General features: G+C 43.1%; 1 protein-coding gene across 1 annotated transcript in view; it reads right to left on the minus strand.

Annotated features, from left to right (window-relative positions):
- Nucleotides 1–5,674: 5,674 nt before the first annotated feature.
- LOC126362802 (mucin-19-like) overlaps nt 5,675–14,830 on the minus strand; it is a 39,012-nt gene continuing 29,856 nt past the window's right edge. The window contains exon 7 of the mRNA XM_050007915.1: nt 5,675–5,855. Within this exon, the coding sequence (XP_049863872.1) occupies nt 5,675–5,855 (181 nt within the window). The remainder of the gene's footprint in view (nt 5,856–14,830) is intronic.

The following is a 14,830-nucleotide window of genomic DNA, read 5'->3' on the forward strand; positions in this document are numbered from 1 at the left end:
TATTCGACGACGTACTTAGTGTTTGGGTACACTAAAACTATGGAGCAAGGCGATGATGGAACCACATGGCGAAACCTGGTGTTGTGCTATGTGAGGGAAAGGAACAGACTTTTGAGTGCATTCACAGACAGTTGCCAGTGCTTTGACCATGCTATCCAATTCCTTTTGTACCTTCCTTAATTGTGGTACTAAGAGATGCCAATTTGAATTAAATGTTTCATAATGTAAACTTTCAATTGCTTCATATGATCTGTATATTGATTTTCACATTTACTCTTATTCTTGTTGTTAAATTTAAGGGAACCAAATTTTACTTGATGTACAATTCCTACTAAAACCCTTTCTATTTACATATTCTCTTTATTAGAGATAGACAAATCATTTCGTATGACAGCATTTGTGTATACACTTTGTTCAAACTATTTTCTATAATCAAATTTTATACTTATGTTGAGTCCATATGACTCAACAACGTAGTAAAATTTTAAGAAAGCCGAGTAGCGGCATATGTAATTATGTAATAGGCGTATTTAAACTGTTTTAGCATGTAATTATCTGAACTGTTTCTTATTTAAATTGTTTTGTTAATTAAATTGCATTGTGTATTATTGAGAAAGAGCGGGAAACCGCGCATAGATACATTTTGAGAAAGAGCGGGAAACAGCGCGCAGTAATACATCTGTAATGGTAGCAGGGATTGTCTGCACCAAAAACCATTGTTGGCGGCGAGACCGCACTTTTGTAGCATTGAGCGTTGGAAGCGAGCAGTTGCGAGTAAGATGTGAGACGAGGCAGTCGTAGCTAGCGAGACATGAGAGGAGGTCGCTGTAAGCGAGGTATGAATTAACACTTTGAAAGAAGCGGTGTGCTCGCCAGCCACTCGCTATATGTAGCGCAATGCTAGTTTTTAAGAATTTTTGTAAAGAACTATGCCCCTTGTAATTGTTTGTCAAGATCGTTCTCAGAATATAGTTATGTAATTTTGATGGAAAATTAGGTATGTAGCGCAACGCTACTTTTTAAGAATTTTTGTAAAGAACTATACCCCTTGTAATTGTTTGTCAAGATCGTTCTCAGAATATAGTTAACTTCTACCAGATTAAATGCATTAAGAATTTTCTATCCCAAAATCATTCACGTAAATGCTTTACGGAATTTATTGTTATCTTAAAAGAAAAGTCTAAACTGAGCTTCAGCTTTTATCAAATCTAAATTAACTTCAACTTAAAGAATTCCAGTCACAAAGTATTATGAAACTCCACCAGCAGCTTATAATTATGTTAAAGAGAAGTAAGTATATTCATTCCACAGTTTGCTGTAGCAGTCAGATGGCGATCCAGTATAAATAATTAAAGGTAAGAATCAGTCTTAGTAATTTCAGGTAACGACTGAGGGCCACGGCGACAACACATTTTATGTTTCGTCGTAATAATCAGCAGGTAGTCTTGACAGAGCAGCAGTTAAAAGATTTTAAGAGACGCAGCGTTCAGTCAGCAAGCAAACGTTCATCCAATATTAGACGGGAAGGTTTCAACCATAACTCAAATGATTCGATTTTCTTCTGTTCTGGTTTTTGCATTGTCTGTGTTTCACAACCACACAATGCTGTGCTCCTGACGTTCATTCTCAGAAATTTCTTCCTCAAATTAAGGCGTGTCTTTTATACTAGTAAACATTTCTTGGATAGGAATTCCCTTTCTGTCAGTGCCAGTCTGTATTTGATGTCGTACTTGCTCAGTCCATCATTCATTATTTTGCTGCGTAGGTACAGAATTAATTAATTTCATCTACTTTGTGACCATGAATTGTGATGTTAAGTTTCTCACTGTTTTAATTTCTGCTACTTGTAATTAATTTCGTTTTTATTTCATTTGCTCTCAGTCCATATTCCGTACTCATTTCGTATTCTGTACTCATTAGCTTGTTCATTCCATTCAGCACACCATGTAATTCTCCTTCACTTTCATTCAGGATAACAATGTCATCAATCGTATCATTGAAAGGTTGATATCGTTTCCCCATGAATTTTAATTCCACTCCTGAACCTTCCTTTTATTTCCATCATTGCTTCATCGATGTACAGATTGAACAGTAGAGGCGAATGACTGCATCCTTTCCTTATACTTTTTTTAAACCGAGTAATTGGTTCTTGGTCATCTGTTCTTATTATTCCCTCTTGACTCTTTCACATATTGTATATTGTCGCTCTCTCCCTATAGCTTGTAACGCCAGAAATGCATATCCTCCTATTTCCATCTATTGTACTATAAATTCTTTTCCTTTATTTGTTACCTGAAGGTATGACGTTTCCGTGTCTTTATATATTGATATATTGTAATTGTTTTAATATATATATATATATATATATATATATATATATATATATATATATATATATATATATACACACTGGGTCTGGCCTAGGGAAAACTATGCTATCGAACGACTACATCGACAGGTCATGTCGAAAACCAAAGTGTTTAGAACCTTTGGTAATGTTAACTCTGGCGCATGGAGCGCGGGCAGAGGGAGTCTCGCTGGAGTAAGGCGGTGGAGCAGGTGTGTTGTGTGACGCTCCCACGAGTTGCCACGCTTTCGGAGTTTGGGAGCATTTAATAGCGCTCGACTTGCTATGATAGTTTATGACACGGTTTTGCGGACGGGAAGCATTAGCTGGCACACATCAAGAGCCTGGTGACCATGTCGAGAAAAAGGCGAGCCAACATCCAGCTTCTGCAACAGCGACGGCCGACAATGAGTGACTGTCGCCACCTCCTCGATCGACGAATTCAAACCTTCAATCAACCAGCAAGGAATTCTGGAAGCACGTAAAGCTTTAGAACTGTATGGCAGACCTCAGCTTTTCAAACTGTTTCAAAATTACAGCAACATAGCATGAACCTTTGTTGCTCGTTGTCCGAATTGCATTACCCAGCAGGGTCCCTTCCTTTTCCGGAATGAACCCGAGTGTTGTTGAAATTCAAAAGCGAGCATTGAAGTAATATCATTCCATTTCACTACTTTAATATCGAAATTCAGTTAAAGTATTCATAGCTGGCTACAATATTTAGATTACACAAGCACGTACTAAATTTTAGTATTGTTAATTGTTCAGAATCATTTAATTCAAGTTCAAAGTTAAATTTCTTATTTTTAAATTGCGTACATTCAAGTAGCTTTTGAAATGATTGAGGTAGCCTAAGACTAACCTTATTTTATTGAATTTCGTAATGCTTCAGAAACAAAGTTCACTATTAATTTCAGTCACTAAATTAACCTTCTGTTTTCCAGTTTTAATAATTCTTTTGCTAAATTAAGTCAGAGTGTAGTGTAATTTATTACTTCTGACAAACATTCAGTTTTCACACAACACATGTCAACCTTCAGGTGCCACGCTTTTAGTGCTAAATATATAAGCATTAATCTTTCATTTTCAGTTATTATAGTTGTTGTCCATGGGACTTTTCCCCAAATCTCAAATATGTAATGAACGCCAATTAATTGTTAACGTAACGTCTGTACATTTACTTTCTTTTCAAAATTAATTTCCACGAATTTCCTTTGCATTTTTCCTTTCATTTAGATTTAACCCTTTCCTCCCTCTTTACCAACAAATTAACTTCGGTGACCATTGCTTTTCCCAAATTTCCATTAGGTGCACGAAAGTTTAATTTTTCACTGTCATTAAGATTGATAAGAGAGGGGGAAGTTACAAGCTTACCCCTATTTTTCTCAGAATTTTTGATATATTGCAGCATCTTACATTGTCGAACATTTTTTCTGGATCGACAGATTCTATGTAAGTGTCTTCATTTTTCCTCAGTCTCACTTCTACCATCAACCGCAAACATCAGTACTGCTTCCAGTTGCGGTACCTGTACCTTTCCCAATGCCAAACCAACCGTCAGAAAACAGATCCTCAATATTCATTTCCTTTATTGTGTATATTATTCTTTTCAGCAACTGTCATGCAATACCTGTCGGCTTTTGCAACCTTCACAATAGTGTGGATGATGTTTTTTTCGAAAGTCAGATGGTATGCCACCAGACTCATACATTCTTCACATCAACATGAATAGTAGTTTTGTTCCCACTTCCCCCAATGATTTTGAAGGCTTATTTGATCTTGAGTCCTCCAAAGCTCTCGTAATTTTTTATTCTAACATTGGATCTCTTATTTCTTCTAAGTTGACTACTGTTTTTTCTTCTATCTCATCAAACAAATCTCCCCTCCGCCCCCCTCCCACTCGCTCATAGATGCCTTCAGTGTAGCTACTCTTTCCAACTATCCGCTCTCTCCTCTGCATTTAACAGTTGAAATCCAGTTGATATCTTAATACTATCACCCTTACTTTTAATTTCACCGAATGTTTTTTTTTTTTTTTTTTTTTTTTTTTTACTTTCCTGTGTGCTGAATCTGTCCTTCCAAGAATAATTCGTGTTTCGATTTCACCACATTCTTTTTGCAGTCGTTTAGTCTTAGATTCCCTGCACTTCCTATTTAATTCTTTCCTCAGCTGCTTGTATTCCTGTACCTTTGAATTATCCTCAACTTTTTTTCTTTTTTCTTTAAGTGAAGTAGTTCATTAACTGAAATAGTTCTTCTGTTACCCATGAAGTGCTCGCAGTTACCTTCTTTGCAACTATGATTTTCTTTACAACTTCTGTGATTGCTCTTTTTAGAGATGTCCATTCCTCTTCAACTGTACTGCCTACTGAGCTATTCCTTATTGCTGTGTATATAGCCTGACAGAACGACAAGCGTATCTCGTCATTCCTCAGTACTTCGATATGTCATTTTTTTGCGTATTGATTCTTCCTGCCTAATCTCTTAAACTTCAGTCTACTCTTCATAACAACTAAATTGTGATCTTCGTCTACATCTGCTTTTGGGTATGCCTCAAAATCCAGTAACCGATTTCGGAATCTCTGTTTGACCATGATATAATCTAAGTAAAATCTTCCCGTATAAATCAACCTTTTTCAAGTATACCACCTCCTCCTCTTGTGATCTGGAAGGAGTATTCGCTATTACCAGCTGACATTTATTACAGAACTCAATTAGTCTTTCTTCTCTCTCATTCCTTGTCCCAAGCTCGTATTTTCCATTAACATTATCTTCAACCCCTTTCCCTAGAACTGCATTACAGACCAGCATTACTATAAAATTTTCATTTCCCTTTCAGTATCCTCATACAATTCTTCTGTCTCTTCATCTTCAGCCTGCGACGTCGGCATGTACACCTGAACTTCCGTTTTCGATATTGCATCGTGGTGCACGTTGACTGCTTATCGTCAGGAAAGAAAGAACAAGAAATCTCAAACTACCAGAATCGGAGCACAAGGGCGGCTCAGTCACTTCGCTTTAGTCAGCCGTCTGCGATCCTGAGAAATGTGGGTGGCACACAGACTCGCGACTGCAAGCGACGTTGGCGGCGCCTGGCAGCTAGGCAGCCCAGCCAGCCGAGCCCGGCCGTGAATGGCGGAGGCCGGCCAGTAAATCGCTGCTCGGCCGCGCCGGGTCCTCGAGGGAAGCGCCGCCCCATCTGGACCATAACTCAGCGCCACACGCGCCCCGGCCGTATGTGGGAGCTGCGTGCGCGCGCGTGTGCGTTGCGCGTGGCGGCGCGAAAGCCAGCCAGACTGGCATCCGGCCGGTGACGGCGCGCCTGATTTAGGGCCTGGCCGCGGCTGATAAACCGGCGGCCGCCTCCACCACACCAGCCCACAGGCGGGAGACGTTCGTCGCTCCTCCACAGCGCGGCGCGCACTTCCGCAAACCGCCCGCCTCGCCACGCCGAACTGTCTGCGACATCCATTTGCGAACTTGACTCATCTGGCTGGAGGCGCCCGCGCTGCACGCGGCGCAGCTGGGCGCCCTAATTACTTCACAGAGGCTCGCTGCCGAGGATCCCGAATACGTGACGTCGCCGCTCGCCGTGTGTCACTGTGCGAAGGAGAAGCAACGTGTCCCGATCTCACAGTACAGGAATATATTTCTTTTTTCCAGTGCTTCTCTCAACACATAACATTATTTTCAATTAATTATTCCTTCCAGACTGCTTAATAGAGGGATATTGTTGTATCGGAATACCTCCTTACTAATTAAATAATTAAAAAAACGTAGACTACGCGATGCCTACCATCCGCCCTGTCATCAACTGTGATATGGCATCACTCAGATGCGATATAACTACAGTTTTCCTTGAAACTACGGCTCGGTAGTTTTGGTACAGTACATAAATGACATATTATATCGCAGGATTACCAATAGCGCTGCTATTATTCTTAGTGAAAGGAAACTAAATCAATGGGTAACAGAGAAACAGTGAGCTGAAGACTTTCCTTCTTTTTTTTTTTTTTTTGTTCGACATAATTAAAACCGTACATCATATAGTGTTAGTTCATTGCGTACTTTATATTCTTACAGAATATATGTTGCATGTTATAAGGGCACGGCCGACTTCCTTCCCCATCCTTCCCAAATTCATTGAGACCGATGACCTCGCTGTTTGGTCTCCTTCCCCAGACTACTCAACCAATTTATAAATAATAACATTTAAGACACAAAGAAATTACAAACATTGGCTGCGAGTGGGCAATGATTTAAGAAAGTTGTAAATTTGAGCAGGTCTGGGAATCGAACACATGTCTCACACATACTAGGTAAAATCTCTGACCACTAAGCCTCCACAGACATGTCCTAAAAAAGAGACACCGTATATATAGTTGATCAGGCAACTTCTGTGTTTTTATATAATTAAAGCAATTACATTAGGAGCAATTACAGTTTACATGCACAAACACAAAAAACATGTGTAATTGTTGTTGTTATTTTGTACTGAGTAGAATGGTATATATCATTATCAAAGGCAACAGTTTCCTGTTATTATTAATACATGCGAACATTGTTTATGCCTAACAGAAAAATATTTTATGTAAGTTAGGTGAAATGGTGAACAAACGTTTGATATCTTTTTGTGCAGTGATTTTCATTTATTCTACATTTTTGCTGAGGAAACTGGGTTTTCTATAAATACTGCTTTCTATAAATACTGCTTGTCTTTTTTAAATGTCAGGGAGGAGAATGACTGTCTTGAACAAAAATGTTTCGTAGGTTATGCAATGCTTTATATATATCTTCACTCCTCTTTCAGAACGTCCACTGCTTTAGGTTTTAAGGGAAACTAGTAAGACGCTGACGGGACAAATAAACAAAGCGACTGTCATGAGGTAACACTCATAGATATGCAACACACCTAACGTCAGGTAACCTTAACTGAAAACTAGCATAGTCTGCTCTTACTTATGATGGTCTACAGTAGCCTACAGCAGTATTACAACTATAAGTATATCCTTCCTACCGTGGCTGCGTTGATCTGCATAGCCTAACTGCTATGGCTGGGTCGTTGGGAGGCAACGTTTAACTTGTCTGATTTCTTGGGAAATGATAGGTTTGCTATGCATAAAAGAAACAATCAATCATAATACACTGCCATTGATAAGGCAAAGGGGGACGCACTGTGGCTAAACTTGAATTTCAAATTCAACTAATTTACTTTCTATTAAATGTGAAAGAGAGGGTTACTTGAACGCGCTATTACAGGCAGAGATTTGATCGGTGACCTGAAACGAAAACGAATCCTGCTACAATACCAACAATTAGAAACTTCTAAGTCCCCGAAAATTTATATGTCACAGAAAACTGCGAGTTTAGCTGAGCTGTGGCTGGCTCATGCTATGCATTGGTTTAAACCTTGGTTGCTATTGTGTGTTTAATCTCCCGCGATTATCGTGATTATGCTGTTTTCCTCTCTTTCAGTGGGCAGCATCAGCGGTGTGTATCGATATTCACACCTTGGTCTATCTTTGGCCTGGCGCTTATAGTTTCCGGCAGGGCTGTGTGCGGGGGTTGGTCGGTTGGCGTGGAGCAGTGAGGAAATCTCCACAGCGCATAGTTTGGCCGGGACTGCTGGCGGCCTCTATGCAGTGTGTGGTGCTTTTACCATTACTACAACGTTCGTTGCTCACCGCTCCTGGGCATGAAAGTTCAGCTTTGACTTACTCTACCAGCAAGTCACTACTGTTCACATTGTGTCGTTTGGAGTTCATTGTCGGCTGTAGGGATATTACTGTGAGCAAAAATGTCTGTTTTGAAGATGGCAAATTTTAGCCTCATTAGCTCCTCCTGTTATTACATAAAATTGATTGACAAGTCATAAATGGATATGCATGGGATAGAGAGGGTAGAGCAATAATGCAGATTGGTTTTACAAGTCTGGTATCAAGACAGTGACACACTCCTCCTTTCTCGATGTCAGCTACTTGACACACCATAGCAGCTAGGGGCCGAAACGACATCACAGGCAGGTTAAAAGTTAAATACCACGAAACATATATACATCTTTCCGGATCCTAGGGTCTTCACACCTGTCTCTCCCCAGTTGTCTGCTTTCCAGAACTCGAAATCGCTACCTCAATTGGCAACAGTAGACTCAGTGAACACCATTCTGTTCCTACCACCCCATTTAGTTATGGAGGCACGCTGCTTGAGGAGAGATATAGAAAATGTTATTCGTGATGTTAAGTATTGAATGACTCATGATAGATTACAACGAGGTTAAAAAGATCATGCGATACTTCCTAATATCATCACGAGCCTAATTTTGCCCAGCAACTTAATGTGGCATCGGCTCGACAAGTCGTCAGAAGTCCTTTGCAGATATATTGACCCATACTGCCTCAGTAGCCAGAAGTCTGGCCATACAGATTTAGAGCTTCTGTGATTTCCCTTAATCGCTCCAGGTAAATGCCGGGATGGTTCCTTTGAAAGGGCACGGCCGATTTCCTTTCCCATCCTAGAGACAATCCGTGTTTGTGCTCCATCTCCAATGACCTCGATGTTGACGAGATATAAAACCCAATCTTCTTTCCATTATGTCCCAAATATGCTCTACAGTACTCATGCCAGATGAACTAGGTGGCCAAATCATTCCCTCTAACTGTCTACAATATTCTTCAAACCAGTCGCAAACAGCTGTGGCCAGTGGCATGGGGCATTGTCATCCATAAAATTTCCATTGTTCTTAGGGAAAACGATGTCCATAAATGGCTGCAAAATGTCTAGAGGTAGACAAATGTACCCATTTCAAGTTAATGATTAGTTCATTTGGAGCAGAGGATCCAGTCCACTCTATGTATACACATGCTACACCATTAAGGAGCCATTGCCCCCTCGCATATCGTCTTCTTGACGAGTTGGGTCCATGGTTTCTTAGGGTTTGCACGACATTCGATACTCATCATCGGTTCTTAGCAACTGAATCACTTGAGTACAAATGACAGCTCTGCCAAAGCACTGCCCCCTTACACCTTGTGTACACGACAATACTACCATCTGTGTACCTGCTTAATGCGCCCTTTCATAAGTTCTTACCAATTGAAATCGGGACTCAGCTGATCAGGATACGGTTTTCCATAGTCTAGGAGAGGAGCTGCTGGCTTTGTCATGCTATTCGCAAATTCACTCGAGTCGGTCGTCTGCTGTCTTAGCCCGTTAATGCAAATTTTCGCCACACTGTCCTAACGGATACGTTCGTCGTGCGTTCCATATTGATTTCTGAAGTTCACGCAGTGTTATTTTTCTTTTAGAACTGACAACTCTACGCTAACGCTGCTGCTCTCGGTCGTTAAATGAAGGTCGTCGGACACTGCGTAGACCGTGGTGAGGGGCAGTGCTTGACATTTGGTATTCTCTCCACAGTCTGGACACTCTGGATCTCGGAATATTGAATTCCCTAACGATTTCCGAAATGGAATGCCCCATGCATCTAGCGCCAATTCCCATTCTGCGTCCCAACTCTGTTAATTTCCGTCGTGAGGCCATAATCACGTCGGAAACCTTTTAATATGAATCACTTGAGTACAAATGACAGCTCTGTCAAAGCACTATCCCTTTATACCTTGTGTACACAAATACTACTGCATATCTGTTTATTACTTTCCCATGACTATTTTCACTTCAGTGAAAAGAAACTTTCGTGAGCACGGATTCTAAATGAGAGGTTCTAATGCCTCTTATAAAAGGGCGATCGGGAGAGACATGTGGTTCCAAACAACTTATCTTCGCTGACTATGCGGCCCATTTTGATATTGGATTACACAGCTACTAATACAACTGTTTACAATACTTCTACTACTTTTATTCCTACAGGTAATCTGCCTTTCGTTCATATGTTGCCGCCCACGCAGATTGTAAAGGATCCTAAACCGTGTACTTCGGACGGAATTCGATGTCAAAGATTTTGTTGGAATTAAAAACTCTTTTCGCAATCAATTGCATATTCCCTACATACTGACAGTTGTAACAGTGATCAAAACAATGATAAAAAGCCATCTGTTTTTGTCTATAGCCACATTTTTAATGTTTGCGAATATAGAATGAAGCAAATACTTTTTAGCAACAACTTCAGCTCATAGAGATATTTAAAATATCGGCCATCGATTGAAGTCCATGAATAAACAAGTGATACAACTGAAATCTGGATGAAAACTTATTTTGATTTATTGTTTGCAAGTCTTCTTGAAATTCTACAGTGTGATTTATTCTTACTAGAGGATCTTGAATCCCTTTGGACACCGTAAACACCTATTATTTGAATACGTTTACATCAGCAGTGATAAATTTCTTTCTATTAAAAAGTCGCCTTTTGAGAAAACATTATCTGGGTGATTCGTTCAGATCTGTGAAACGTATCCTGCCGCATCATATTTAAAGTAATCTATTCAAGTTCTGGTAATAGCAATACCCCATTTTCCATATCGCAGACATTATTTTGCGACTAAGGCTTTCGTTTGCAAAAGGCGTTTCCAAACATGTCTTTCATGGGTGCTACTCATCCTGCACCTCTTCCGTCTGCAGTATTCATTTGCGATCACTGGTTTACCAGAAAAACTCAGTCTACATGATTTTGACCCAGAAGGTGTATGTTACGTGGTATTGGAACTATCAGGGAGGTTTCTCGTTGCATAATACGCTCTGAAATCTAAGCAACTTAATGTTCATTGTGTGTGGGTTTCCTCGGGCAAGTGACGGCACGTCAACTGCTTTTTCGCTATCGCAAACGACTGTACCACTCACTGTACTATCAAAGAAACCCCGATTCTGAAAATTCTTTCATCAACTGGGACGGTGTCGTTAATTGTTCAACTCAGCGACCGCAGACCACAATTGCGCGCTGCTTCGCAAGGAACGTAGCATGCTATCGTGTGGTTGAGTCTTGAAATACTTCCTGACCCTGTAGATACTGCAGTTACAACAAAGTCCATAATGCGTCGGGTCATCTTGTTCCTTAGTGCTCATTCAGTGTCCTCAAAGCCTGCCGACGTCGTCTGCTAAATCACCGTAGAGAGCAGCCCCACAGAGTGCACTGGATACGCTGACTACCACGCTTTTTTTTTCTTTACTGTCATTTTACACCTTACACGAGGTGGACTGGCTGCGGCAACTTTACGCTGCTCGTCAGCCACAGGCAGTACAAAGAGAAAAAACAATGAAGACACAGAAGTAATATAACAGAACGGTGGACAAAAAACAGTAGACACAGTAGTGAAAAAACACGGAGCCGTTCACACGCGAAGAAAAACAGGGAAAATATCAGCACTGTACCCGAACACTGATGATTGGGATGACACACGTGAACGATGAGGCTTGGGCGGCGAAAAGCACAAATACGACAGCATACACACAAAACCGATGGCAATGATCTCCGGCGCGCTAATGTTCATGCGGCGTGTGCGAGTCCGGAGACCTGCCAAAAGGTGAAAAAGGTAGAGAAGGAAGAAGAGAGGTGGGAGTTGAGATGGCAGTGGCAGAGGAGATGGGAAGAGTAAAGAAGGGATGGGATGTGGGAATACAGGCGTGGCAGTAGATGGGGGTGGGAGAGGATGGGAGAGACAAGCGGGTGAGGGGCATCAAATTTACAGATGTAAAGGATCTGTATCCGTTCGAGGAAAAGGAGGAGGTGTGGGAACGGAATAGGGTCTTACAGGATCGGCGTGGACGCGTGGAGGAGGGGAGACAGATGCGATAGGCAAGGCGAATAGCATGGCGGTCTAGGATTTGAAGGGATTTGTAAAAGGCAGGAGGGGCAGAGATCCAGGCAGGGAGAGCATAGCAGACGATAGGGCGGATGAGGGACTTATATGTGTGGCGGATGATGGAGGGGTCCAGACCCCATGTGCGGCCAGAGAGGAGCTTGAGGAGATGGAGTCAGGAGCATGTCTTGGCTTGGATTGTCCGGAGATGGGGGAGTCCAGGAGAGGCTATGGTCAAGGGTGATGCCAAGGTACTTAAGGGTGGGGTCGAGGGCGATCGGACGACCATAAATGGTGACATAGAAGTCGAGAAGACTCAAGGAAGGTGTGTATTTGCCTACAGTGATCGCCTGGGTCTTAGAAGGATTGACCTTGAGCAACCACTGGTTGCACCAAGTGGAGAACCGGTGAAGATGGGATTGGAGAATGTGTTGGGAGTGTTGCAGGGAGGGGCGAAGGGCAAGGAAGGTGGTGTCATCGGCGTACTGGAGAAGGTGGACGGGGGGGGGGGGGGGTGAAGGCAGCGGCATGTCCGCTGTATACAAAAGGTATAGAAGAGGGGAGACGATGGAACCTTGGGGCACACGAGCAGAGGGGAAAAATGTGTATGGATCTGTGTTATGAATGGTGACGTAGGTAGGACGTTGGGAAAGAAAGGACCCAATCAGACTGATGCAGTTGATAGGAAGAAAGAAGTTTTGGAGCTTGAAGAGGTGACCGGAATGCCACACACGGTCATAGGCGCGTTCAAGGTCGAGGCAAAGGAAGATAGTCGAGCGACGGGAATTGAGCCGTTCGGAGAGGAGATGTGTGAGGTGAAGGAGAAGTTCATCGCTGGAGAAGGATGGCCGAAATCCAGACTGGGTAACGGGAAGGGGGCGATGCTGGCGGAGATACTGGTGGATGCATCAGGTATGGATGGATTCCATGGCCTTGCTGAAGACCAAGGTAAGACTGATGGGACGGTAGGACGGTTTGTCAGGTTTAAGGAACACCAGGATATGTCAGGTTTTCCACAGGTTGGGGTAGTAGCCGGTGGACAGGACCACATTATAGAGCCTGGCCAGGGAGGAGAGGAAGGAGGCAGGAGCCTCACAAAGGTGGCAATAAGTGACACGATCGTGACCGGGAGTGGTGTTGCGATTCATGCAGAGTGTAGCGATGATATCCTGGGTAGTGATGGTGGCATTGAGTTCGTTGTGTCCAATGTTGTCCAAGTACCTTACTAAGGTTGTCAGGGAAGGGTTGGTTATAATGAAGGAGAGGGTAGTAGGGAGGGGGGTGTTAGATCCGTCTTGGCGCTCATTCCGGACCCACGCGACTTCTACGGTGACAGGTTGGAATCCTGCCTCGGGCATAGATGTGTGTGATGTCCTTAGGTTAGTTAGGTTTAAGCAGTTCTAAGGTCTAGGGGACTGATGACCACAGATGTTAAGTCCTATAGTGCTCAGAGTTAGATCCGTGAAGGCAGCAGAGGCTGACCCGTACTTGGACGAGTTGAAAGGAAGTGTAGCATTAAGAGAGGTGCATGGCTTTTCTTAGCCGCGAGTATGTTTCTGATGTGTCACTGTTGTTGCCAGTGGCGTCATAGTGTGTCTGGGTCACGTGTGTGAAGGAAGGCACAGTAGAGATGGCGGGATTCACAGAGAAGGAGGAGGACAGCCTGTGGGGGTAAAGTAGGACAGTGTGGGTGGATGGCAACGGGAGGGACATGGGCCTCCGCGGCCTCAGACAAGGTCTGCTGGAGAAAGGACGTGGCATGGGTAATATCATCAGGTTGGAGGTAGGTGAAAGGGTGGCTATCGACCTGTGTAGAGAGGGTATCCTGGTAGGCATTCCAGTTGGGTCGGGAATAATGATGGATGTGTTTCGTGGGAGAGTCATTAAGAGGATCGGGATGGGGGCGACAACCATCTGAAATAGTGAGGAGGTCAGGGAAATGGTCACTACCAATGGGGTCCAGGACATCCACCGCTATGTGGCCAAGGATTCTAGGGGAGGAGAGGATGACATCGGGAGTGGTGTTGGATTCAGGGTGGGTGTGCTGAGGAATGGGAATGAGGTCGCCTTGGAGGTAGGAGAGGAACTGATGCAACTGCCATAACTTGGGGCAGAATGGCTATGGATGTTGAGGTCGGTGGCGATCACGTAGGAGGAGAAGGTAAGGTCAATGTGAGAGAGGAAGTCAAAAGGGATAGGAGCATTAGGGTGGACGGAGATGATGGTGCAGGTGATGGTAATGTCAGGGAAGAAGAGACTAAGAATCAGGTATTCTGTGGGGTCGGGACGGAGAGGTTGGAGCCGAACTGGGATCTGGCGGTGGTGACCAATGGGTACTTCGCCATGTGCTATCGGGAGGGGATTATTGGAGCAGTGTAGGAGGTAGGGTTAGGTGTGTACATTGTGCTGGGGCTGAAAAAAAGTTTCATTGAGGAGGAAGGCATCCATGCAGTGGGTTGTGAGGGTGTGCAGGAGGAGGTTCTTGTTGGCGGGAAGCAAACAGATGTTATTAAACAAGATACAGTGCTGTCGCGCCATGACAGGGATTTAGACAAGGATGTCGAGATGGGATAAGGTGAAGTGGGCCTGATTATGGGAGTAGGTGGCATATGTGTTGAGGTCGAAGACGGATCGGGCAGTGAAGGATATCTGCTGGAGGGTGTGGGGACTCTGGAATGGTTGTACATTCTGAAGGACAATGGTTATGAATCTGATGATGTCCTCAGCGGTGGGG

This window comes from Schistocerca gregaria, chromosome 1 (assembly GCF_023897955.1).
Source record: "Schistocerca gregaria isolate iqSchGreg1 chromosome 1, iqSchGreg1.2, whole genome shotgun sequence".
NCBI lineage: Eukaryota > Metazoa > Arthropoda > Insecta > Orthoptera > Acrididae > Schistocerca > Schistocerca gregaria.